General features: G+C 24.7%; 1 protein-coding gene across 1 annotated transcript; it reads left to right on the top strand.

Annotated features, from left to right (window-relative positions):
* The first annotated feature begins 794 nt into the window (after nucleotides 1-794).
* On the top strand, nucleotides 795-21,021 carry LOC145833001 (polypeptide N-acetylgalactosaminyltransferase 4-like). Its single transcript, XM_082940203.1, has 11 exons — nucleotides 795-963; nucleotides 1,391-1,623; nucleotides 10,908-11,080; nucleotides 12,200-12,319; nucleotides 12,531-12,666; nucleotides 16,223-16,451; nucleotides 18,430-18,612; nucleotides 19,485-19,616; nucleotides 19,829-19,930; nucleotides 20,323-20,469; nucleotides 20,899-21,021. The coding sequence occupies exons 1-11, from the start codon at nucleotides 814-816 to the stop codon at nucleotides 21,019-21,021; spliced, it is 1,728 nt and encodes a 575-aa protein (XP_082796329.1). The 5' UTR covers nucleotides 795-813.
* The last annotated feature ends 5,777 nt before the right edge of the window (nucleotides 21,022-26,798 follow it).

Raw genomic sequence — 26,798 nt, 5'->3', positions numbered from 1 at the left:
CTTTAAGCTACTTCTTAGTTTTTCTTCAACTACTTAGTTGTTCTATTGACTGTTGAGCCCGGAGAGTACTTTAAGTTGTTTACCATCCACAGAGAGATGTTTTGGTTAAATGACAAATAGTGTCATTAAAGAGTTTTTATATTTGTGACAAAATGTTAACTTGTTTTATGTAGAAAGTTTTAGTTAAAAACTAACACGCTTTTGTTACACGTTCTGAGCTAAGAAAAAAATGTTTAACTTTTAATGACTTAAAAAAAAAGTTTGATAGAATATATTCTGTTGTACTTGATCTAGTCTGTATACAATGCATTTTTTGCAGTTTTTAACTCGACTAAAAAATAAAAATAAAAGAAGTACCAAAGTTTGCTTTTATTTTATGTTTTGAAAAACAAACATACATATGAAACAACATAATTTTAGAAAATTAAAGATACAATTAAGAAACTTAATGGTATACAGGAGACTAAAATAAACAAAAATAGCATTAGTGATGTCATGAACGATAATTTAATTGTCAACTAAAAATATTGATAATTATTTTGCAGTGAAAATTCGCACCACTTTTTTATGAGAACTATTTTAAAACTAACTTCAAAACAAAATCTTTAAGTAAAACACTGTCTAATTAAGCCAAAATTTAAAGTTCTAACAAATGATTTTCATAGAACGAATGGAGTCTCAAATTAAATTCTTAAATTTTCAAACAAAAAGCTTAACAGAATTCTGTTCAATTAAGCTAATGTAAACTACATACCTCTAACAAATAACTATTTTTATAGAAAACAATTAGAATCTTATAAATAGTCAATGTAAATGAAGGTGAAAATAAGAAAGTTTTTCGCATTTGGTGTTGTATTAACACTTTTAATACTTGTCCTGGTCAACTACAAGAACTTCGAAAGCTACAAGAAGGCTTTTGGTGGCATGGTGGTCAAGAATATCGAAAACTTTATGGAAAAGGAGGTAAGAAAACAGTTTATTACTTTGTACATAACAAAAGTATGTTACTAGAATTCACTTACCTACAAAAATTTTCGTCGAATTTAAATATCTTCTTGAGTATAAACTTATTAGAAATGTTACGCTATAAAACTACTTGTGTTTATAACTAAAAACAGTAGTGTTTATTTTAAACTGTGTGTGTTTGTAAAACAAAACCTAAATAATTTAGTTTTACAATGCTGAATACAAGTTTTCAAGTTTTTATACGCCTTAATTGTAAAATATTCGATAAAATATCAACTCTCTATTTGAAAAAAAATTATTTTTCATTTACTTATAAAATTGATTTTTTAACTTTTAAAATTTCCAAAACAGAAGTCATGTACTCATTAACTTTTTTAATAACAAAAAAAAATATTTTCAAAACATTCGACTGGTTTTTGTGCAGGAACTCCTCTCAGACAAAAGAAATCTGACAGTCATCGATTACAAGCGACCAGCTCTGCAGCGACCCCCACTGGAAGTCAGGGGCGAGTTGGGGGAGCTGGGGGAGGCGGTTGTCATGGAAACCTACGAAGATGAGGAGGAAAGGAAGAAGCTGTGGTCGATGTACGGTGTGAACATTGCGTTGAGTGAGAAAATAAGTGTGCACAGATTGCTGAAGGATAGCAGACATGAAAGGTATGTTAAAATGTAATAATATTCAAGTTTTACGATTTTTACGACAACTTACTATGTAAGTTATATACTAATGTTTGTGTTCATATTGTTATAAATAGTTATGATTTGTTGTTTATTGAAATTATTTGTAAAGTAATTGGGGTAAACATCGCGTTAAGTGAGAAAATAAGTGTGCACAGATTGCTGAAAGATAGCAGACATGAAATGTTTGTTAGTAGTAATTTTTAGTTTTAGAAATTGTAATACTTAAGTGATTTCGACTGTTCACGTTGATGTTGTCAGAAATTGTGGTTTTTTAGTTTAAAATGTCTAAAATAAGTTATTTGTCAAGATTATATACAATTTAAGTTGCGTTTGAGAAACAGTACACTTTGCTGTTAACATTTTAAAATATTCAGCATAGTAACTTAAAAAAATTAAAAAGGTTGATGGTAATTAGTAAATAAATAGCTATGTTTAAAAGCTATAGAAAACATTTAAGAAAAGTTTTTTTAATTGTTTTTAAGTTGTCATTCTTATACTTTTCGTACTTCTTAATTTTTTTCTTAGTATGCTTATAAAATCTGTGGATCAATTAAAGCCTTAAATCACATTTTGATAAGATAGATATCCTAAAATTAAAAAAAAAAAGCATTTCGAATAAAAAAGTTAGAGGTAGCTTTTTAAAATTTGTGTTTTATTTTAATTGTTTCGTAATGAATTTCTAAACTCCTTAATACATTTTACACTTTACAATTTTTTAATACTCTATATAACTTAATTGTTTTGCTCAAGCACTTTCAATGTTTCTGTTGAAAAACTACACAGCTTAAAACGACACATAAAATTTTAATCTCATAATTTATCATCTTAAAAGCTTTTATACAAAAGATTACTATTTGCAGGCTAGACTAATGTTTAGTTTAAGATTAAGCTTTTAATAGTGCAAAATTATAAAAACTTAGAATACAAAAGTTTTCTCAGCTTTTTCATTAAAAACGCTTTTGTATAAATTGTTTGCTTATTCAATGTACAAATAAAAATAAAAATTAAATAGTGAAACAAGAGTTTATTATTACTCAAGATAAAAAATAACATTATATAAAATGTGTATCGATTTGTTGAATTAAAAAACTATGTATTATGATGTATACTTAATGTTTTACAAACTGAAATACTGTATACAAAGATAACATTTTTGAAAACTTGTTTAAAATTCAAGTCTTGACAATGTTTACTAAAAATACACTGAAGTTAAATTATTGTGTAAATATTTTTTCTTTCCATTGTTGATATTTTAAATTATTTCCTGTTTGTAAAACTTTGTAGAAAAAACTTTCCTTCTTTTAGTTTTTTTTACAGAAACTTCATTTCTATTATTAAAATGATTGATTTGTTAATAATAATTATAGAATAAGTGAATACTAATTTTATAATATCAAATAAAATTCTAAATTCTTAAATTTCATGTCGACTAACATCAAATGCTTTTGTAAAACAATAAAAATCTAACTAGTTTCTAGTTGTCTAACATTTATAAAAATAGGATTAGTAATTGGAAAAATAAACATATTAATTAGAATGTAAATGCTTTAAGTTTAGATTTTTATAAATTTTTTTAATTATTTTATCTAGCTTAACTTTTAAAAGAAATTTTCTCAAAATTAATTTGGTGTATGTTAAGTTAGTTTAGTAAATTTAGTTATGTCTGAAAAAAAAAGTTTGACTTTTTCCGTATACAATTAATTTACAACACTTATTTTCAAAAAATTGTTTTAATTTTTTAACAGATTTCAAGTTCATTACAAACCGGAACTCTAAATACAAAGTGTACTCTATATTTATTTTTGAAATTTATGTTTCTTTTTATATGGGACGATTTCATGCAGTTATATGTTAAACTTTTAAATGTACCAACAAAACTTTGGCTTTAATAGTGATGTAATCATATTTGAAAATGCATATTCAAACTTTTTATTCTAAATTAAATCGCTCTCACTTTAAATTTATTTTAAATGTTAATTTTTCCATAAATATCCTTGAGAATTGCGTATTAATTTAACTAGTAGTTGTAGCTTGTTATTCTTTAAGCATAATTTTTTTAATATTATTATTTTATTCATATTCTAAAAGCATTTGCTTTTTGATATCGTCGTAATTTTAAGTTGCTTCAGAAAAACTCGCTGTTAAAATGCCATTAGATTTTTACAAAATTTCATAACAAGTCACGCGTGCGGTTGAGCTGTCTTGTGACGTAACAATGCACCATTTCAAAATTGTAAAAAACACTACATTTAATGTCAGCAATCGAAAATGTAACGTAGGATACCTAGAATACCAACCCTCTAACTTCACCTGATTTTTAACAGGTCCTTACAGACCTTTTATATTAGAACAACATAAAAGAATAATATTTTATTGTTCGTAGGTTTATTGAATCAAATATCAATTTTGTACTCACAGACTTTTCATAATAACTGTTTTTAGATATTTTATACTTTTGTAACAAGTTTAGTAACTAACAAGTTTTAACTTGGTCCTAGCTTGGTCTCTAATATTAAATGACTTCAATTTTTTTTAATAAGTTTTTTAGTTACTATTTAATTTATAGATGGTAAATATACTTTTAAATGGAATATTAGAGTACTATGTAAATATGTTGCAAAAAAAAAAAATTCAAAAACTTTCATTTTGCATAAAGCTAATTATTTTGTTACTACATCGTTTATTTCTTTATATATTATAAAGTCTTTTTTTTTTGTCATCGTATAAAAGATGTGCAAACAAAGTTTGATTGAAACTTGATTACATTTATAGTTTTGTACATAATTATTTGTATGTTTTCAAGTATTTGGTATAAATAATTGAAAACTAGAGCTACTACTGTTCAACTAAATTTGGTAGCAATTACACTTTTGAACAAAAATAGCAACATCTTTAACTAACTTTAGTTTGAAGCTTTTATTTTGTTTTATAAAAGTCTCAACTATGAAATGAAAATATCAAAATAAATATATAAAATTATAAAGATTTTTAGTTGCATTTTTAACCGTCAATTAGTATTTAAAGAAAAAAAGTTACGTAGTAGAATTTTTTGGAACCTACTCTTATTTGCTTCGTTAACAAATTTTTATTTCTGAAATTTATTGGTATAATAGTTCGTTTTATTTTTATTTTAAAACAAAAAACTATCTATGATTTCTTGTAAACAGTTTTAAAGTAAAGTTAAGAAAAGTTTTAAAAAATATTTTAGATTTAGAATTTATTTTAGATTTATAAAAACGAATTCGAATGCATCAATTTCAAATAAAACAGTTTTAACAATTTCGTTGTTTTCAATTTAATATTCATAGTAGCACGCTTTGGCAGTCAATAAATATTTAATGAGAATAAATCTACCTAATTAATTTAAGCCACATTTAAAATGCATTTTTTACCAAAATATTGTTATATAAATACCATCTAATGCAACTTTTTTATTTATTATTGTCTAATTCAACAACTAATTTAAATGTTATTTATAGTATTCAACACATTTAAAGTATTCTACAGATTTGAAGATATGGGTTTAATTTAAGAAAAATATTTAACGAAAAAAAAAATATACACAATAGCAAAAATGAGTAAATTGTTAGTACAATAGATTTGTGTTTATTGCTTTAAATAGTTGTTCTTTAAGTATTTATAACAAGTAAAAAAAAATTTTGCTTTTGAGTCATGTGTTTTCAATATAAGACTTAATCAAAATATACAAAATGTTATCGTTGTAAAAGTGAAACTTCTTTTAATCGTTGTTAAATATTTTGTTATATTGTTACAAATTTATTACTAAATTTAAAAAAAAATGCAATGTTAATCGTATTTTATTTACTACAAAATAACTACAAAGTTTTCTATTATTATTTTTTAAATTAAGAGTCTTTTTATAATGTATTACCTAATAATATACTAATCAAAAAAATCTGCTTTATTTGTTGTTTTTTTAAGTAAGTTTAACTATTAAAATGTTAACTTTTTACCTTGGTTTTACATTTAAAAAAATTTGTTAAAATTTTATTTCAATACTAGTTGTTTTCTGTTATGTCGTTTACATGAATCTGTTCAAATTATGATAAGACATTGTAATTATAAAGTATAGAAACAATAAAGCTAATTTTTTCCGTAATGCTTGCATCTGAGCTAGTCTGTGACGTAATAATTTATGAAGGAAATAGTTAACAAACATACTCAAATTTCAACATTAAAAAATATATATATAACTGGGTAACTAGGGTACCAAGTTAATTTTAAGTTTATTTTTACAAGGTCTTAAATAACAGACCTTTACAAATAAACAGCTTTTATAAGCTAGATTTTGATGTTCCTTTTGTTGTGCTTAGCAATAGTCTTTAGTTTTTTGAGTTTTTCTTTATTTAATCGTTTTATTTGTAAAAATAAAAAGTTCATAACCATCAAAATCAATTATATTTTTGTATGATGTCTTTTCCGTCAAATTTTATTAAATATTGTTTATTACTAAAAACAAAAATTTTTTGACGGCTTAAACTTTAAATTTATACAAACAACTTTTATTCAAAGTTTAATTAAAATAGAAACTATACAATAATTTCACAGTCATTAGAACTGTTTAATAACTAGAATTTAAACTGCAATGCGTTCATGCGTACACGTTTTGCATTTGAACTTGTTTATGACGTAACATTGAATGAGAGCGGTTAAATTTAAAACGCACTGAAAATTTATATGGTAAATAATTACATGTACTTGGATATCCTAGTCACTAATCAAAATGTAAGGTTGATTTTGCAGGGTCTTATGCCACAGGCCTATAGTGATAAAATATGTTTTTTAACTTAAGTGTTACTGAACTTTTTATTATGTTTAACGATAATTTTAATGTTTTAAGCTTTGCTCTTTTAGGTTTAAAGTTTTTTCCAGCTATGTATTGTTGAATAATATATCATTGAAAAATTAAAATATCTCGATCTAACATAAGTTTAAATTGATAAAATAAAAGATAAACATCAGATTATTTTTGAATTCTCAATATTTGAAAAGCATATGTTTGAACAGTAGTGCTAAATGCTTGCAACGTGTGAATTTAAACTTCTGTGTGACGTTAAGTTGTAAAAAAGGGCTAAAATTTTCAGACGTACTGAAATTGTACATAAACGGTATGCTATAAAATTAAAACCTAAATCTATTGTTGTAGTTATCAGTATAGATTAAGAAATATATTACCATAAAAATCATCATAAATTTCGTTATTGAAAATGTTTCATATAAATTAAGCCTAGGTCTTAAATAACATTTGAATTTTGAAATGAATCAAAACCCACGCTTGTATTAGGTTTGCACTTAGTTCTGTTTATGACGTGATGCATCAAAAAACCGCTAAGTTTTCAAAAAAGTTCAAATACTACTCAGAAAAAAATAATACAAAAAATAGGGTTATTAACTTCACCAAAATTCGATTTTTACAAGGTCACAATACCATAGGCCTAATATAATAATATATATCTTAAACCTAAACTTAATTTATATAAAACATTTTGAATAACAAAATTTAAGATGAATTTTATGGCAATATATTTCTTAATCTATACTGATAACTATAAAAATAGATTTAGGTATTAATTTAAAGCATACTGTTTATCTTTAAAAAATTATTATATTAAGTAATAGACTATTCTGAAAACATTGTTTTGTTAAAACCTTTAACAAAGCTACCGATAGGAAACATTAACAAATAAACTTTTTGTTTTTAACAAAGAAATACACTTATGTTTTCAATATAATTTGTATCAAAATAAGTTTTAAATAATATTTTTGAGTTGTTTACTAATTTTAACTCTTATGAACTTTTTTTTTTGTCGAAAGATTACGTTCAAAGTATTTTACTATTTTTAATAAGTAAAAAATTTTGCTACGAATATTGTGGACAAAAAAAGCGTAATATAATGCAGTAGTTAAATAAAAAACAAGTAAATTGTTTTCTACAGGTTAAACATGTTTTCATTAATTTTTATATAGAGTATCTGTACGTTCTATTATTTTAGAATTGGTTGAGAATATGGCAGTTTTTAAACCTATTAAAGTGGGTACTTTTCTTGTCAGTTGGCCAAATTTACCAGAAAAATTGTTTTTTTAATGATTATTCCTCAGCATTTCTAGAATAAATTAAAATCATTTAAAGCTTTAAAGTTTTAATTCTTTTATTTAGCTAAAAACATTTATTTCAAGTTAGCCGAAATAATCGCAACGTTAATAATAAACAAAGTTGGTGCTTAACATGTTTATTTGTTTGCGTTTCATCTGGTTTATGACGCAACAAAGAAAAGAAGTGTTTTGTTTTGAAACATTTATAAGTTTTAGCGAGCAAATACACATTACTAACATTATAGCCTGGGTACCAAACAAATTCTTGAGGTGGATTTTACAGGGTCATAATATAATAGGCCTTTAATAATAAAACATGTTTTAAAGATAAGTTTAGATTTTGTGAAAAAGTTACAATAGGTTTTACTTATCTTAGTTAACTTTTGTAAAATAATTTATTGGATGCAGAAAGAGTTTATGAGCCGAATATTAAATAGGTAAGTGTTAAAAAAATCAAAATTTATGTCTAAAAAATATCAAATTTCGTTACAGAAAAGACTAGATTTTGAAATGATACGAATGTTATAAATTACTGTACATTATTTTTAGTCATAATAAAATAGTTCAAATTTTGTTTTTACAATTCTATGATGTGTTTTTATTGCTGTGACTAAACTCTAAAATTTTTTAAATTATTGTTTTTTAAATTTTGTTTTAAACAAATAAACTAAAGCAATTATGTTGAAAATTTGAAAGTCAAATACGATATTCTTCCGCAATCAGTTAATTCTAAGTTAAATAAGGTTCTAAAATATTATTTTGCTACTTATCTGGTGTGCTTGAATAAAATATGTTTTTATATTTTTATGTAGTATAAACTCACTACTTTTTGTTTTTTATTATTTTTTTTGAAAAATAGTATTTATATGTTAACCATTTTTAAACGCATTTAACATTTGTATTGAATTCACAACGAATTCGTGTTTTTCTAAGAAAAAATGTTGTATATTACTTGTTCATAATTATGTTGTAAAATTTACTAAATAAAAGTTTTTTTTTATTAGTTTCTTAGATATTGAAAACTATGTTTAACAACAAAATGCGTTTATGTTTTTCAAAGATGAAAAAAGTTTTTGTATTTTGTTTGCATTTGGTTTAGTTTATGACGTAACAATGCTTAAAACCGCTTAACTTACAAACAAACTGACGTTTTAGTAAGTATATATTTTTTAACATTTGGGCAACCTGTGTGCCAGTCGAATTCAAAATCTGATTTTTACAAGGTCATAATATCATAGGCCTTAAAATATAAAATATGTATAAAACTTATATTTTCAAATTATGTTTGGTAATCAAATCGAACTTAGTTTTGCTACGCTAAGTAATATTTTCCTAGTTATTGATAAAAACTCTAAATTTTATGCTTATTACCAAATAATGAATCGTTTATCAAATTTTACTGTTAATGGTTTACAATTAATTTTAAAAATCAAAAATATAATATTTTTATTTTTATTAAACATTTTAAGTATTTCTTCAAATTTTAGTTTATTTTCTCATAGTTGCACTCATCTACAGTCAATTTGTGCTCATCAAGAATGAAGCCTATTACTATATTTTTGTTACTTGTTGCTTTCTTTATCCAATAAAGCATTTTTAATTAACTGCTATCTAGTTTGAAGTTCTACTTTGATTTGATAGTTTTAAAATAGAAAAAAAAACTATTTTTCGTCATTTTATAATTAATAGATGTACAAGCTTAAAATTTTTCTAACTACTTTATAACCTAATTCTTAAAACCTAAAAAAGTCATTGTTCTCAAAATAAAAGAAGTTCATGCTTTTCTATTGTTTGCGTTTCAGCTTGTTTGTGACGTAACAATGTAAATAAACTTACAATTTTTAAACATTTAGTAATATTATCCATAAATTATTCTTAATACTTGGGTATCCCGGCATCCAGTCGAAGTTAAAATCTGATTTTACAAGGTCGTAATACCACAGACCTTTGATAATAAACTATACTTTCTAACTAAGATTATAGTTTAGTAAAATATAATTATAAAATTGAAGATATTTCTACTTATTTATATTATTCTTACTAGTTTTATATAAAGAATTTATAAATTATGCAATAAATGGATTAATATTTCTTTCTTTATGCAAATTAAAACGTACAATGAAATAATTTGACATAAATAATATTCTCCACTCAAAAACTAATTAATAAAATATTAAAGAAGTTATTCATTTTAATTTGCTAATAGTTTACTGTTTTCTTTTTTCAGGCAAAACATCATTTCTGACTATTTCTTCATTATTTAACAACAAATGCACAAACTTGAGTTTTTGCCTAAAATAACTTAAAATATAATTCTAATGAGCCAAACTTTTTTGAGTTTAGAACCAAAGAAGCTATTCGTTTTTATATTGTTTTTATTTCAGCTTTATTATGCTGAAAAGTGTATAAAAGCGCTCAATTTTCCATTATTTTACAATTAAAATTATTGACAAGTGACAATCTTAACAACAATCCCACTCAAAATTCGAATTTTAAAAGGTCATAATACCACAAGCCTTCATATGAAAATATATTTACAACTTATATTTTATTTCAGAAACAGGTGTTATATGATGTTTTTATCAAATGATTTTTTTTAGTTTTCCTATTATATGTTAATAAAATTTGCAAGTTTGTAGGTAAATTAGTACAATAAATATAAATTATAACTACTGTTAGAATAATAACAATTACTTAAAAAAATTTTTAACTATAACCATTTTCTAATCAAGTTAGAGTAAAAAATTCTAGTTTAAACTGTCAACTAATATCAATAGTACTTTTATAAACATATAAAGCTAGAACAACTTTATTAAATAAGCAATTAAAACTAAATTTAAAATGATTTTTTATTTGTTATCAAAAAAGACCTAAAATCGACTTTGCAAACTTACCATTGACATCTATTGCATCAAATAAAGTAAATAAGATTACTGTAACTTACTACAATATATCAGAATTAATAAGAAAAAAAGGATCTAATACTAAAAATTATATTTAAATTTAAATATCAGTTGCAAGGAAAAACCCGAGTTCGATTACCTTAAAGCTTAGTGGTTGCTTTTAAAATAATTAAACTAAAATAGTTAAATAAAGTTAACTATGTAGAAAAAAACAATACTTTATATTTGTTTTTTGTTTTTCAGTTGCAAAGTAAGACCAGAGTTTGATTACGCAAACTTACCACTTACGTCAGTTGTTGTGGTGTTTTACAACGAACCAATATCGCTGGTGATGCGAACCATTTATTCAATTTTACACACCACCCCGGACCATTTGTTGGTTGAAATCATACTGGTTGACGATGCTAGCGATAATGGTTTGTTTTTTGTGAATTGTTTGAACATTGAATACTAAGTATTTCTTTTATTATAAGTTTTCTAGTTTATTGAAATTTTAAAATAATGAGTGTTATTTTATTTTAATTTGTTTACTTATAATTACACTTACTTAAAGTTAGTTTTAACTATCGTAGTTATTGTCTTAAAAGCACAATGACATTGTCGACTTTTCATGTTTTTCTAATCTCTCCAATGTTTAGTTTTGATATTAGTTTAGGCTTAATATATTGTCCTGGACAAGACGTTAAAAGGTATCCAATTGGTGTGCGACTCGATAACAGAAAAGTTTTTCTTGCACCAGGTCTTAGGACCAACCATTTTGAGCGCTTTTATTTTACATTCAATAAACAATATTATTCGTATTGTAAAACATTTTTAGATATAGAATTTTTTAATAGCCATGTGTTTTATTATAGATAAATCAAGTATCTTTCCAAGTTTTTTTATCTATGATGTCATCAACTTACGATATGAAATCTACAACAAACCAAAACATCTTTTAAAATTAAAGTTTAGGATTTGCACTAACTACTTAAAAACTAAAACTAAAGTGAACACAAAAAACACTAAAAAAAGCTAAATAATGCTACTTATGCCAAATCGATCAAAAACCTTCTTCGTTTATAAATAGTTCAAATATTTGGCAAATAACCAATTTAGTTAATTTGTAAAAGAAGCGCTCAAAACTTTTAAAAGGATAAGTTAAATGTTAGATTAAATGTTAACCTACTTAAAGTTAAATATGTACAAACATTATAAAAATTTAAACAATATTCAGAAAAAAATCTTAACTATTAAAAATAATTAACCTTATATTTAGTTTAATTAAGTGATAATTAACATGAATTATAAGAATAAGCTTAAACTTAAGTTAATTTATATTAGAATGTTATTTACTCTCTATTAAAGCTTTTATCTAAATATTTAGTTTTGACTTTAAGCTTAAATATTAAATTTTTTTTTTGGTACAATTAATGTAAATCAGTTTTATTTGTATTAGTTACAATTTTGTCGAAATTTGAAAATATACATTTAGTATCTGAGCTATATTCTAGATATATTACTTGGCGTTTCTAACAGTTATAAAAATATTTCAGAGCATTTACTAAATCTTTTGAAAACTGAAGTGGCAAAACTTGAAAAAGTCAGAATCGCACACAATTCACAGAGGCAGGGATTAATTAGATCAAAACTTATTGGGGTGGCTGAAGCTAAAGGTTTGATGTTTTTGATTTTAAAGTACTTTAAATTACTAAAATGACAATTATAAAACCACTGTATCAGTAAATGTTTATGTTTATAAGTATATTTAAATGGAGTATTGGAATTTTATTGTTGCTTTAGGTAAAGGAAACATTATAGAGTTATTAAAGTTTTTTTTTACAATTAAAAATCATAAAGTTTAAGTGTTTAAGTATTTTATTACAGGAAAAGCAATAGCGTTTATAGATGGTCACTGTGAATGCATGCAAGGTTGGCTTGAACCTTTATTAGAACAAATTGTTAAAAATCCAAAAACAATCGCCATTCCAGTTACTGATGATATTGACAGTGAAACATTTAAGTTAGTTTTAACTTATTATTTCATTTTTATTTTTTTAGAAAGCGCTTAACAACCTTTATTTTACTTGAATTTTATTGAAACTTTTAAATTTGCTCAAAATGTATATTTTTTGTTTAACGTGTTTTATTATTGAATTAAAACTACTTAAAGGATTTTTATAGTTCGTAAAATGTTGTTATATATATAAAAAAGCTTTTTTCTAGTCCTGAGTCAAACTTTGATAACAAGTTTATGTGAAATTTAATATTCAGTATTTGATAACACACTAATAAGTAAATACAATGCCCAATTTTTTTAAAGCAAAATTAAAGAATTGATTTTAATATAATTTGACTATCGTAGTAAAATATTTTAATTACGTACTTTGTTTATAATTATTAAGTTTTTGTCATATATGTTTCAAATAATTTTATATTTGTTCTTGAAAACTTAAACAGTATTCGTTCTAAAGGTGTTATCATTTCATCAAGTGTAAATATTTGTTTTTTTTTCAATAGTATAACAGAAAAAAATGTCAGTAAGAAAACACATGCTTTATAAGTTGTTTGTATGGTAAACAAAACTTAAGTAGAATACAAAAAAAAAAACGAATTTAAAAGTTTATGAATGCAGTGAAACTTAAAACCTTTGTCACAGTTTTAAAAGTAAAAATGTTAATTCTTAAAAGCAAGCATAACGTTTTTCAATTGTATTTATAAATTTAAATCTAAAACCAAAAAGCGTTTCAAGCAAAAAGTCATTAATAATTAAAGTAAATACTTCTTAAAAAAGGTCAGTTAAATTTTCACGGAATTGTTTTTCTAAAGTTGTCTGAGATTTAAAAATAAGTATTATATTACATTTTGTAAAAATCACATTTTCGTTACACTTAACGCCGAATTTAATATGCAAAATTTTATTTTGTTGTTTGAGTAACCGGAAAAGGGGTTAAACTTGTTTTATTTTTACTAGTTGAACATAATTTTTTTGTATGCGTTAATTTTATTATAAAGGTTAAAACTTGAATGTCTCAAAAAAAGTTTCAAGCTAAGGTGAAAAAAAAGTAGCTTCAATATATATTTTAAACTTTTAAACCTATCTTTACGTTTGTAATAAATTTAATATGTCAACAATATTATAATTCCAAAATTAGACATTTTATTTTCATGCTAAACACGAGTTTTTAAAATAATAATTAAAAACTACGAAAAATTAAGATTTTATAAACACTTTATAGGTTTCTAACCTAAATATTTGTTATATTTTAATACTGAGCTGAACACATACGTACTTATGACATCTGTAACACTATGATTTATAGTTTTTGAAAATAATTCTTTTTTCTCTACAAAAACTTAAGCTTATATAACATTGTATCAAAGCTTTATGCTGTAAAAACTTTTGTTTAAAAATAGATGCAACTACTTCATTTAATTTGCAGTTTAATAAAATCTGCGAGTAAAAAACTTACACTTAACAACGGCTTATAATTTATTAAAAATACTTTAACTTAATTTAATTCAGTTTCTTAATATATTGAATTAGTATAATCGTAGGTATAAACTTAAGTTTCATGTTATCTAGTAAAACAAATAGTTAGATTAAAAAATGTTGGTTAATATTTTAATGAAAATGTATCAAAAATACATTTTTTAACTAAAACTCTTTAATTTTAATAATTTTAAAAACATTACATTGTTATGCTTATGATTGTAAGTTTTTAGAAACTAAAAAATTTGTCTCCTACAGAATTTTTACAAATGTAACATTTGAGGTTTTTGTGGTAACAAAAATTTCAAAACTTAACTTTCATACTTTAAGTTTCTAAAAAGTACATACTTTATCATTATGCTTACTGTATTTAATTGTTATTAACTTTAATCTTTTTGTACTTAATGTTTTACCGTGTTGATAGTATAATATAAAGTGTATACAAACAATTATCAAATGCTTCTGTGTAAATTTTTCATAAGAACTCTTTAGTGGTTTTTAGTATTTTACGCATTCAAAAATTATAAAACAAGCTTATTCCAGCTTTTTATATCGCATTTATTTTCTATAGCTCAATAAGTAAATCTAATGGTTTAAATTTATAAGTAATGTATTTTTGATATTTGTTATATCTATAAAATTTATGTTTTTAGTGAAAAGAAATTTGTACAAAACATACAAATTAAAACAACTTAACAAAAGCACTTGTTTTTTTTTTGCATTATAGCTAGTGTTTTTATAAACTAGTGTTTCATGAAATGAAACGATTTTTTATTCGATTGAAATCGATACTGTATAACTGTTTAAAATATCTTACTTACAAAATGTTTTTTATTTTATTTTCATTTTTATCACGCAGTTAGACTATGTATAGCAGTTTATAACAAACTGAACGCCAAATTTAGCTTAAAGGAGTAATTTTTGATGTATCACTCTAAAGTTTTTTATTATATACAGACGTTTAAAAATGTTTAAATCTAAAAATATTAGGCTTCGTTATAGAATGTTTTATATAAAAAAGTATAAACTAACTTTAGAGTGTTCATATCAACAAAAACTTTTATTTAAAAGTTGTTTTAATAAAAGCTTTTAAGTGTTAGCTACCTTTGATACCTCTAAACTACCAATTTATATAATTTACATCTTTATATTACTGTTTATATTAATTTGTTTAGTTATATTGTTTTTGTAATTGATAAAAAAAAAACCGGTTGTAAATAATCTAAACGTAGTTCCTTGATTTTGCTTATATTTAGTATGCAGTATTAAGATTTTAAAATAAGACTGAACATTATTTTTTTTTAATAATTAAACGTATTCAATAAACAGAGTTTTTAATCTGTCGTAATTAACTTTCAACCTATTCTAAACTTTGTTTCTAAAAGCTAAACAATTTGAAATGTAAATAATATTTTTATGTATTCTGTTGTTAAAAGTTCAGTCAGTTGCAACAATTTCAATTTAATAAGTTCAAAATTTTTAATAAAACTCCAACATGAATTTAATTATCAGTAAATAGTCAAAATATTAAACTTTGTAGTAGTCTTTAGAAGTAAAATGTTTATTACTAGCGCTCCCTAGCGTTTATAGCATTCATAATAGAGTCAAACATTATTAAAATGTTTATTTTGACAAGACTAAATATTATTAAAAAAATACATTTTTTATATAAAGTCTATAGCACTCAATAACTAAAGAACTATAAAAAATCTTATTTAGTCACACTAATACGTAAAAGCATTTGAAAATAAATGTTTTTATCATACTAAATTTTATACTTAATTTATAACAACTGTGTTTTTTTTTGTTATTCTATGAGTACAAACTTCAAACAATACTATAAAGAAAGTTGACATAGTGTTTAAAATATAACATTAAATTTTTAGCGAAAAATATTGATTAAGCATAAAATACTTCTAAGATATTACTACAGCGGCTTTATACCTTTTATTGGATATTTTATTAATACAACTATTCTAAAGTATATAAAAAAAGCTGAGAATTGAAACTTTAACTGATAAGAAAAGAAGTAACCTAACATCAAGAATTATGTCATTATTTTTTTTAATATACTAAAATTCTCAAGATATTATTACGGCGGGTTCATACCTTCATTCGGCGGTTTCACGTGGCACCTGTACTTCCACTGGCGGGGAATCCCCCAAGACGAGTACCCGCAACCGGGGCAGGTCATCAAGACGGCCACCATGTCGGGTGGTTTGTTCGCCGTGGATAAGGAGTGGTTTGTGACGTCAGGAAGCTACGACGTCGGAATGGAGGTGTGGGGAGGGGAAAACGTGGAAATGAGTTTCAGGGTAGGGAATTTTTAGTTTTGTTGTTTATTTCTATGTGGAAAGGTGAAACGTGGAATGAGATTTAGAATTGGGAAATTTTTTAAGCAAAAATTGAATAGATAAGTAAAGCATCTTGCTTAATATACAATTTCTGATGCAAGATATCATTAGGTGTCAAGATGTCAGTAGCTTTGTGGTGAAAATAAAAGATTGATGTACAAACTTCTTGGTTTGAGCAACAAAAATGCTTTATGTCTTTTTAATTAGTTATTTTAAGTTATTATAAATATTGAAAAGTTTATACGGTTTAATTTTTAAAGTGCAAGAAATTATAGTCTAAAATTTGGAAACAATCAAAATATTTTTAAAATGATTCAATTCAATGTCAGGACAAATAAGGTACTTAGTTTAATTAAGTTATAAATTTAAGCTTATTTGTAATTGCATAAGTTTATTAAAATAAGATAGTTTTACGTATATTGACTAGCAACTCAGTTGTTAAGCTTTCAATGCTTTGCTTTATGCAATATAAAGCAAAATGTTCATTGTACGTTAGAGTTATTGCACCATACTTAGAAATTTATACCATGGTGACGTCACACTTGGCTGTCTAAATAATTTATGAATGCTATAAGCGCGGTACGAACAAGTCCTAAATGGTCTAGTGGTTGGGATTCTGGCCTTCACTTAGGCGGCCCGGGCTCGGATCCCGGTTTTGGGACAATTTAACATCTTTGCTTTATAAAACTTGACAGATTGACTACTTAAGTTCCAGCCCAGCTTACAGCATTCTGTAGTTTTTAAATGTGTGAATCATTTATTTATTTTAACAAAATTTGAAGTGCTTGCTTCAGTAATTTTATAAAACAGGATTTCTATATAATTTTATCCTATGTTTTCACAGCTTTAGATGCGCGGAGATCAATTACTACTTATCAGGGGCGTCGTATGGGTGTTGCACTGCCGCATTTGCACCACCTTATAATTTTGTAACAAAAATTTAATTGTCTTTAATGTTTCGTTATTTTTTAGAACAAAACCTCTTATAAAACTCCAATTTAGAAAACGACCATTTTGCTCCTTCACTGCCGCAAACTCTTAGCTGAATGCCGCAAATGAACTCAAAAAAGCAAAATTTCTTCTAGAATTACCGCAAAGTCAATATCTTGCGGTAAGTAAGCTAAGTTGAAAGTTCCGTAAAACAGTGAAGGCCTAAAAATCATTCAAGAAGCTATTGTTAAAAAAAATAAAAACAAAGCTAAGCAGAGCAGAGGTAACTCGAGTAGAAGCAGCACAAGCAGAGGTGATTCGAGCAGAATCAACTCGAGCAGAGACAACTCGAGCAGAAGCAACTCGAGCAGAGACAACTCGAGCAGAAACAACCCGAGTAGAATTAACTCGAGCAGAAGCAACTCGAGCAGAATTAACTTGAGCAGAAGCAACTCGAGCAGAAGCAACTCAAGCAGAAGCAATTTGAGCAGAGACAATCAACCAGAAGCAACTCGAGCAGAGGTAACTCGAGCAGAAGCAACTCGAGCAGAAGCAACTCGAGCAGGGACAACTCAAGTAGGGGCAAATCAATTTTTTCTTTCTGTCACCACCTAGGGAAAATGCCACGCAACGCAACTTCTACGTATATCATGCATTCATAAAAATAGATGTAGAATAACAAAATTGTAATTTAAAAATAAATATTTATAAAAAATATCGATTGCATTATACATCTACAGAGGACAATTGGTATTCATACAATGCCCACAAACTAACAAAAACATCTTAAAGATATGATGAAAAAATACTTTTTTTAAAGAAATAAAGTATAGGCAAAAAAAGACAAAATGATAAATAAAACTACAAGTATGTACATACTTTTACTTTAGCATCAATGGATTTGCGGACGATAAGTATTGTTAATTCCATGCTAATACTTTGATATAGTTTAAGTATATATTTATAGTTGATATATATTTAAAAGTTAATGTTTATTATTAATTCACAGCAATGGATGTGTGGAGGTCAATTGTTATTAATTCCATGTTCGCACATCGGTCACGTGAGTAGGAGCAAGAATACTTACAGCAGGAGAACTTTTTGGAAGAATGTCATGAGAGTGGCTGATGTGTGGCTGGATGACTACAAACATTTCTTCTACAATAGACTTCCACAACATGAATTGAACAGTGTTAGTATTTGATAACATATTTTTATAAGTACATGTAGTAACATGTATGATAACCAACATTTGTTCTACAATAGACTTCCGCAACGTGAAATGAAAAGTGTTAGTACTTAATAAGTTTAAAATAAATAGATCTATAATAGTAAATATAACAGACAGTTACAAGCATTTGTTCTATAATAGACTACCACAAAATGAAATGAAGATTGTTGCTTTTTGATTATTTTTTTATTTTAACTAGATATAGTTATATAGTATATGATTAAAAGTATTTGTTTTACTAAAGACTGCCATCAAGTAAAATGAAAAGTGTTTGTTTTTGATAAAGTTTTTTTAACTAAACGCTTATGTATAGTGCGTTTATGTGAACACTGGTCTTTACGCTGACGACTACAAGTATTTGATTCACAACAAAATTCTACTAATTGAATTTAAAAGTGGTTCTCTAAAACCTATACTTTAGTATTTACATATTTGTTTTGGTCGGTATCTTAATTATTTTCATTTTAGTTTTTATATGTAGTTTGTACTATGATTTTTATGCATAAAATCAACTAAATTTAAACAACTACTATACAGCAGCTCTATAACTACTTGCCACAAAATAAACTATCAGATTGATAAAATATGTAAAAGTTCAAGTGATATGTTAAAACTTTTTTTATTTTATAATCTCTCTTTAATATATTAAAAACTATCAATAATACAGATTTGAACCTGTTTCAAAAAACCTCTATTTCAAAAAAGCATACTTCAATAACTTGAATTCTTAAAATTTGAATTTCCAAAAAGTTATATAAATCTAACTATTAACACTTTACAAAACGGCAAAAATCATTTGATAAGCATATATTTAGTGCTGCTTTTACCAACAGCAACTAGCAGGAGATGTATCGGATAGATTGAAATTGAGAGAAGATTTGAAATGCAAGAATTTTAAATGGTATCTCGACAACGTGCATCCGAAACAATACGTTCCTGAAGATTTGCCTAACCAGCATGGCTTGGTGCGTTTATTTGCTTTTTATGAAAATTACAATTTCAAAACACATTCATTTATTTATATCGGTCTAAAAGAAATTCGTTTAAAATAGTTTTTACTAAATAGAGTCTCAAAACGTTTATCAGCAAAAAAATGTCATTAAATTTATTTTTGTTCTTTAATATATCAAAAAATGCAAAACTTATTTTTATTTAAACATGCTTCAAACGAATACAGCTTCATCCAAAATCAAACCCACAATTGTGCATAGATGTATCACAAAGGGGCAGGGAAAACACCATAGTAACTACATACGGTTGTCATGGTTACGGTAATCAGGTGGGAAATTTATATGAATTTTAAGCTAATATGTTTAAAACTTAAGTAAACTAAAGCCTATCAACTGTTTGCTTTGAGTTCAGACACTGACCAAAAAAGTAACAAAAAAAGTTTTTGTAAAAATAGTGTAAGTATAAAAAATCGTTTAATAAATTTTAAGCAACAAACTATGAAAAGTTTACTTTAATTTTAAAGTGGCTTTAGTTAAAACAGTTATAAATTTTATGATAAGTTATTTTTTGTTGTATACTAATAAATTTTATTATTTTGTCGTTTTAAGAATAGAATTTGAAGTTTAAGGTAACTAAAAGCCTTAAAGTGATGATGGTATGTTTTAATTTTTAAAACTTAATATACTTAGACTTCAAAGAATATACATTAAAATGTTTTAGTATTTCGAGCTGAATTCGAAAGGTGAACTTCATTTGGAATTCATTCACGAAATGTGCCTCGCATACAAAAATGATAAATATGATCTCATGGATTGCTTTGATAAAACTCAAGTGCTAGGAAAACATGCCAAATGGAAGTATTTGAAAGTAAGTAAATTAGTTTAAAAAGTTGATTGCTTCGGACAAGACGTTAAACTATATCCAAGTAATATAACCGAAAGGTAACTGAAAGGTTTTTCGTACCTCAGTCTTGGATTAATTATTTTTATTTGAGCACTTTTTTTATTCCTTTAACAAACTAACTTTATATACTTTAATTATTAACTAAATTTGATACTTCGTCAGTAAAACAAGTAGTTTGCTTGTAAGTACTTAACAACTTAATTAAGAATAAATGTATATTTTAAATTTATTTTATATAATTTAGTAGGATAAAGGTAATTTAATACAGTTTGTTAACTAAAATTTTCAAATATTTCTGTTTTTCGTCTTATGAATTACATTAAGTTCATGACTATTTATAATTATTTACTAATTTAATACAAATTATTTTAATAACTCCTTTAACTTTCACAGGGAAATTTAATGCAAAATGTTGAAAGCGGTTTGTGTATGAATTTCGAAGCAGATGGAAAAGTGAAAATGGTCGAGTGCAACTCGAAAAGTATAAGGCAGCAATGGGTGTTCACTGCTAAATGATAAAAACATTATGTGAATTTTTAGTAAACATATTTAGTTTTGGAGAGGGTTAGAAGCTTAAGTGGCATTCCTTAATATTTAGTATTATTAGAATTTGATTTTATTTACAAATTAACATTGTGAGATCTTACTATTTAGTTTATTATACTTTATAATTTTTAGACCTTAATATTTCGTTTAATTAACTATTAAATTACTTATGAAATTCCTTTAGATTTTAATACAAAATTCTATTGAGTTTCACTTATTACAACTTTCCTAGTTAAAAAAAAAATATTTCTTCGACGATTACTAGTTAAAACTAAACTATTAAAAACTTAGCAAATTTAAATTTTTTTTTAACTTTTTGTAAGAAATTTCTCTAGCCTTCATTAATAAGTGTTAAATGTTATTGGTTTCTAAATCTTCAATTTTCTTTTACATTGAATTAGTAGTTAGTACATTAATAAAGTTTATTAGCAGCTTAGCCATGATGTTGTGTGTAGTTTTTTAATATTAAAAAATTACTGAGCATAACTATTTTTTTATGGCTGTAATTTAAATAAAAATTTATAGAAGTAATATTTCGAGGCACTTTGATTCGTACACAAAATTTTATTTGTTTTAGTTTACTTTTTTTTAGCAGTATGTTATCATTCTTAATTCTTTTTTTTTCACAAAAGTAGTTAAAGCAGTTTATAAATATTTAAAGTTTTCTTTAGTCTTAAAGGTACTTAAAAACTTTAATGAAGTTTTTTTTTTAAACAATCTCTTATGTACGTATTGAATTATTATGTACTATATCTTTCTTTTATAAGCAGAATTTTGCAATTAAAAAACATTGAGCTTTTTTATATTCAAAGTACATGTTTTATAGAATTTGAATCTAAAACATTAAGCTTAAATTGTTGCAAAAATATCGTTTTTTATTAAAAGCCAATTTCGAAGGTGCAATTAAACTCGCTGAAAATTATATTTTTTTTAAGTTGCTGACGAACATATTTTTACTTTTTTTATCTTATACTGACTAAATATTTATTTAAAGAGGTTCAAGTGTGTTTTAAAGTCTAACAAACTAAGGCATTGTTACTGCTTTTTTAGTTACTTTGTTATTAATTTGTACATTTTAGCATCAAATAAACTTGTTACTAAAACAAATTTATTCAAAAATTAGCTGTATTCGTATCTATAGTTATTAAAAGTTTTGATCTGTCTTATAACACAAATACTTCGTTATGGTTTATAAAATACAATTTAAGTTTTGTTATGTCAAACTAATCTATAAAATATACAAAATGTTTATAGTATCTGTAATTTTTTGTTTTTATTGTTTACAATTAAAAATTCTTAAAGAGTATCTTGTTTTACTGTTTAATTATATAGTTTTAAGCTTATGTCATTTGACCAATGGGTTATTTACAATGAGATTAACGTACAAGTTATTAGATAATATTTTAAATAGCATTTTCTTTTGCAAAATAAATTAAGATTTTCTAGAGACTTCAAGATAAGACTTAAACTTAAGTTAACAACTTATAAATGCAAATGTTTCATTAAACGGTTATAAAATTAAACTTAAATAAAAAATATATTACACCCCTTTTTAAAAGTTTGAGTAAACATATTGTTAAAGTAATGTATATATTTATTTATTATAAAATATACAATTTAAACTTATATAAGAATGCATAAAGAAGCCATAAATATAATTGCTTCATAATTGTTACTTTTGTATTTTTAAAAGTTTTTTAATAGTTTTTGATGGCTTACTATTAACATTTAAAGAAAATAAAGTTCTTAGCATTAAGTTAAAAGAAAATACTCGATTAACTTTATAATTTACACCAGCTGTCAGCAAACTTCAGCCCGCGATGTACTTTTCAGTTGAAAACATAAAGTAAGAACAAAAGTGATTGTGATAAAAAATATAAGTAGGTTGTTGAAGTAACTAGCAATTACTAGTGCTAATTTTATTAAAATTTGGTTAGATATTATATATATTGTGTTTGCTACAGTGCTTATTTACTAAATGCGACCGCAGAAAATATGTATCATTACAATGCGGCTCGCAAATAATTTTTGTTTAACTTAAGGTTTTCCATCCAGGTTATAGCATTTATTTACACAAAAATAGTATGTGTTACTCTGTTTAAAGACATTATTTTGATCGAATATAATTTTTTTAATACTTATTTTGAAACATGTAAAGTTTTTGATATGAAATATGTAAAATTGCCTTAGTTATAGAATATCAATGTTTGACTGCGTGTTTGTTTAAAAAAAGTTAATTAATTCTAATTTTGTAACATCATTAAAATACTATTTTATATTAAAATACCTTAATTATTCTTACAATAATTAAGTAAAATAGTTAAATTAAAGTTGGAATTTTTTTTGTTGTAAATTCTTGTAAATTATAAAATTATTTGGGACTAAATTACTTTTAATTTTAAATAACACTTTTTAACTATCACACTTTTATAGTTTTGTATTGATCTATTGACCAACATACTACAAGCTTTTAAAACAAAAACTAATTTGTCAAACTGTATGTTTTTAAAAACAAAATAGTTTACAAATGCTAAAATTCTATAATGTAAATAAGTAATTCATTATTTTTACAACTATACTGATTTTTAAAAAGAATTTCAACAGTAATAAAGTAGTTTGTTTTAATTAGCTAATGTGGTATACTTGTTAGTAGTAGCAGTTTAAATTATTAATTTAAATTATACTTTATTATTTATTTTTATTCTTTTGTATAAACTGTTTGCTTATTCAACGACCAGATAAAAATTAAAAAGTGAACACTGAAGTAATTCTAAGTAGAGATAACAAGTAACATTATTTGAAAAGCGTGCCTATTTGTTAAATTTCAAGTTTATGAATTATGATATTTATTAAATCTATTACAAACTGTAATACTGTGTACCAGGGACGTAGCAAAACTGCAGAAACGTATACTTATGTGCAAAAAAACTTGCTTTTTTTAGCTTGAAAACACTCTGCTTTCTTAACTTTTAGTATTCATTTATACTTAGTTTTCCATAAGAGATGATTTTGACATATATCAACTCTTTAGCATTTTTAGTGTCGTAAGAATTAAACGAATTAAATACATCCAAATTGTAACGTACAGCGCGTTAAAGCTTTAATTTTTCAAAAAACTGCATTGCAAAATTGATTCTAATGGAAGCAGTTGCTTCAAAAATAAAAATCATCGGTTTAATGTTACAAAAATTTGCATAACTTGTTGTAACTATTGACTACGTTAAATGTTTGATCTTCAAAACAATATCAATGTTTTTGAGTTAAATTGTGATTTTCTTATACTTATTTTTAATGAATGTTTTCTGGGTTTTACAAGTGTCAACACATATAGAGTCATAGGGGGTGTGAAGCAAAATATATTGCCTTGTATACAGTTATCACTGGTACTTCAACAATCCATTTTTAATGGATTAACATAAGTGCATAATTTCAGATTAAATTCAACAACATTGAGGTAGTTTAAGTTGCTGTGTTCCCGCTAGGACGTTATCACGCGTCATTTCAGATGTTTTAGTTTTTGTAGATTTGTAACTTTTTGAGCTAGCTACGTCACTGCTGTGTACAAAATACTATACTTGAACAATTACTCTTAAAACTGGTTTTTAAAATGTTCTTTGAACATAATTGACACATAAATATATAAGAAAAAACGAAACTAAAATTCAACATTTTATTATTGTTGCCGTTCTAAATTACTTCCTGTTTTGGAAACTTTTTAGAAAAAAAACCCTATTTTAGTGTTCAACAGTACAGTTAATTTTTTCATTCTTACAGCAACTTTGTTTTAGAATATTCATATAAATAGTTTGTAAATATTATACAGTAAACAAAACCTATCGTTGTTTTAGTTTTATTTGTATAGTCAAAGTTTTTTATTCTACATCAACCTTGTTTTAATATTTTTAGTTAATTGGTTTATTATTTAAAATTCTAGAATGTGTAAATACTAGTATTAAAATATCAAATACAGTTCTAAATTTTAAATTTTGTGTCTAATAAATTTTTTTTTATATACTTATAAAGCTAAAACTTATTTCTAGTGGTTTAATTTTATAAAAAAAGAGGTTTGTTAGTAGGAAAGCTAAACATTTTACTGAGAATGTAAATTTTGATAATTACAACTTTTTGCTTAATTTTCTCTAGTATCTAGTTTTAAAGTTACTTTCTTACAAAATTTTGTTGGTGTAATTTTAGTTAGTTTAGTAAATTAAGTAATAGCTAAAAAAAATATTTACGATTATATTGAATAAAATGACTTAATAATACTCGTTATTTTTTTTTGTTTTTGGTCAACTGTAATTTTAAGACAAATCAAAACTTAAGCTTGAGTTTTTGAAACTTAAAACTGTAGTTTTTTAAATACCATAAATTTAAACAGTATTGTATTTGAGTTGTTGATGTAACAACAACGTTTTGACTTCAGTAATAATGCACTCATACTTAAAAATGTATACTCAAAATATATATTTTCAACTCAATCACTTTCATTTTAAATTGATTCTAATTGATGGCTTTCTTTTTAAAGACTGCATGTTGTTGTAACTAATATTTGTAACTTATTATTCTTAAATTGTAAACTCTTTAATATTAGTAATTTAGTTGACACCAATAGCATTTTCTTTTTAAATCATCATAACTTTAAGCTGCTTCAGAAAAACTCACCGTTAAAATGCCATTAAACTTATACAAATATTTAAAAACAAGTCACGCTTGCGGTTGAGCTGTGTTGTGACGTAACAAAGTCAAAACAATTAGAATAAAAAATAAGAATTTGTTTAGTAATTTAAAATTTATTCAGGATATACAATATACTATTCTTTTAAATTAAACTGATTTTTAAAAGTGGATACAGTACCTTTGTTTATAACCAAAATTTATAAATAGAATATTATCTGCATTATATTACAAATGAAGGTTAATCAATTTAAGTAATAAATTTTTCTTTCATTTATTTCGTATAAGCTTTTACTTAATTATTTTATGTTTTTGCAACAACTTCAGTAATTAATTGGTCTTTACAGGACCTTTTATATTGAAAAACTTCAATTTTTTGCTTAGTTTGTTTTTGTAAGAAGCTTTGTAGTTAGTTTCAAACTTGTACATATTTAATAATTTTTCTAATCAAAGTAATAAATGATTGTGTAAATATGCTGTTAAATATATAAAACTGTTCATTAGTAATTGAAATTTAATAATTAAACACAATGCTAGAGATTAGTTTTTAATAAAACACTCAAGAATCTTTTTTTTTTGAAATTAAGAAGTCAGCTTGATTTCAATTATTAGAAATTGGAACGAACAAAAATCCGAAAAAAAGATTAAGAAATAGTAAGTAAAAAAATATTAGTGGTATACTAGAGCAGACATGAAACAGTTGCATTAAATAAAACAACTTATCAAATGAAGTGCTCAGAATTGTTGCTGTGTTTTTAAGAAAACTTTTTCAAAACAAATGGCCAAGTGCTTTTTGAAATCACCGATTTTGTTTCTCTTTTGACCGCAGTTGTAACAAACGAACATTTGTGGCCGGTAGTCGTTGTGTTGATTCGCCAAATGAGTGAAGTAACCGTGTTTCGTCCGGTTCAAGTATTTGTACTCATCGCACAACTTGCACTTGTAAAATACCTCTCCTGAAACATTTCAGACTCGTTTGTAATATTCTAATGCTTATTCTAATTCAATTTATAAGTGGATTTATTTAAAAAACAACACAACATTAAAACATTGTTTACATGTGTAGATGAAAT

The sequence above is a fragment of the Thalia democratica genome, chromosome 4, assembly GCF_965202585.1.
Source record: "Thalia democratica chromosome 4, ktThaDemo2.hap1.1, whole genome shotgun sequence".
Classification (NCBI taxonomy): Eukaryota; Metazoa; Chordata; class Thaliacea; order Salpida; family Salpidae; genus Thalia; species Thalia democratica.
Note: the sequence above shows the minus strand (reverse complement) of the source record. Positions and strands in the feature narration are given on the sequence as shown.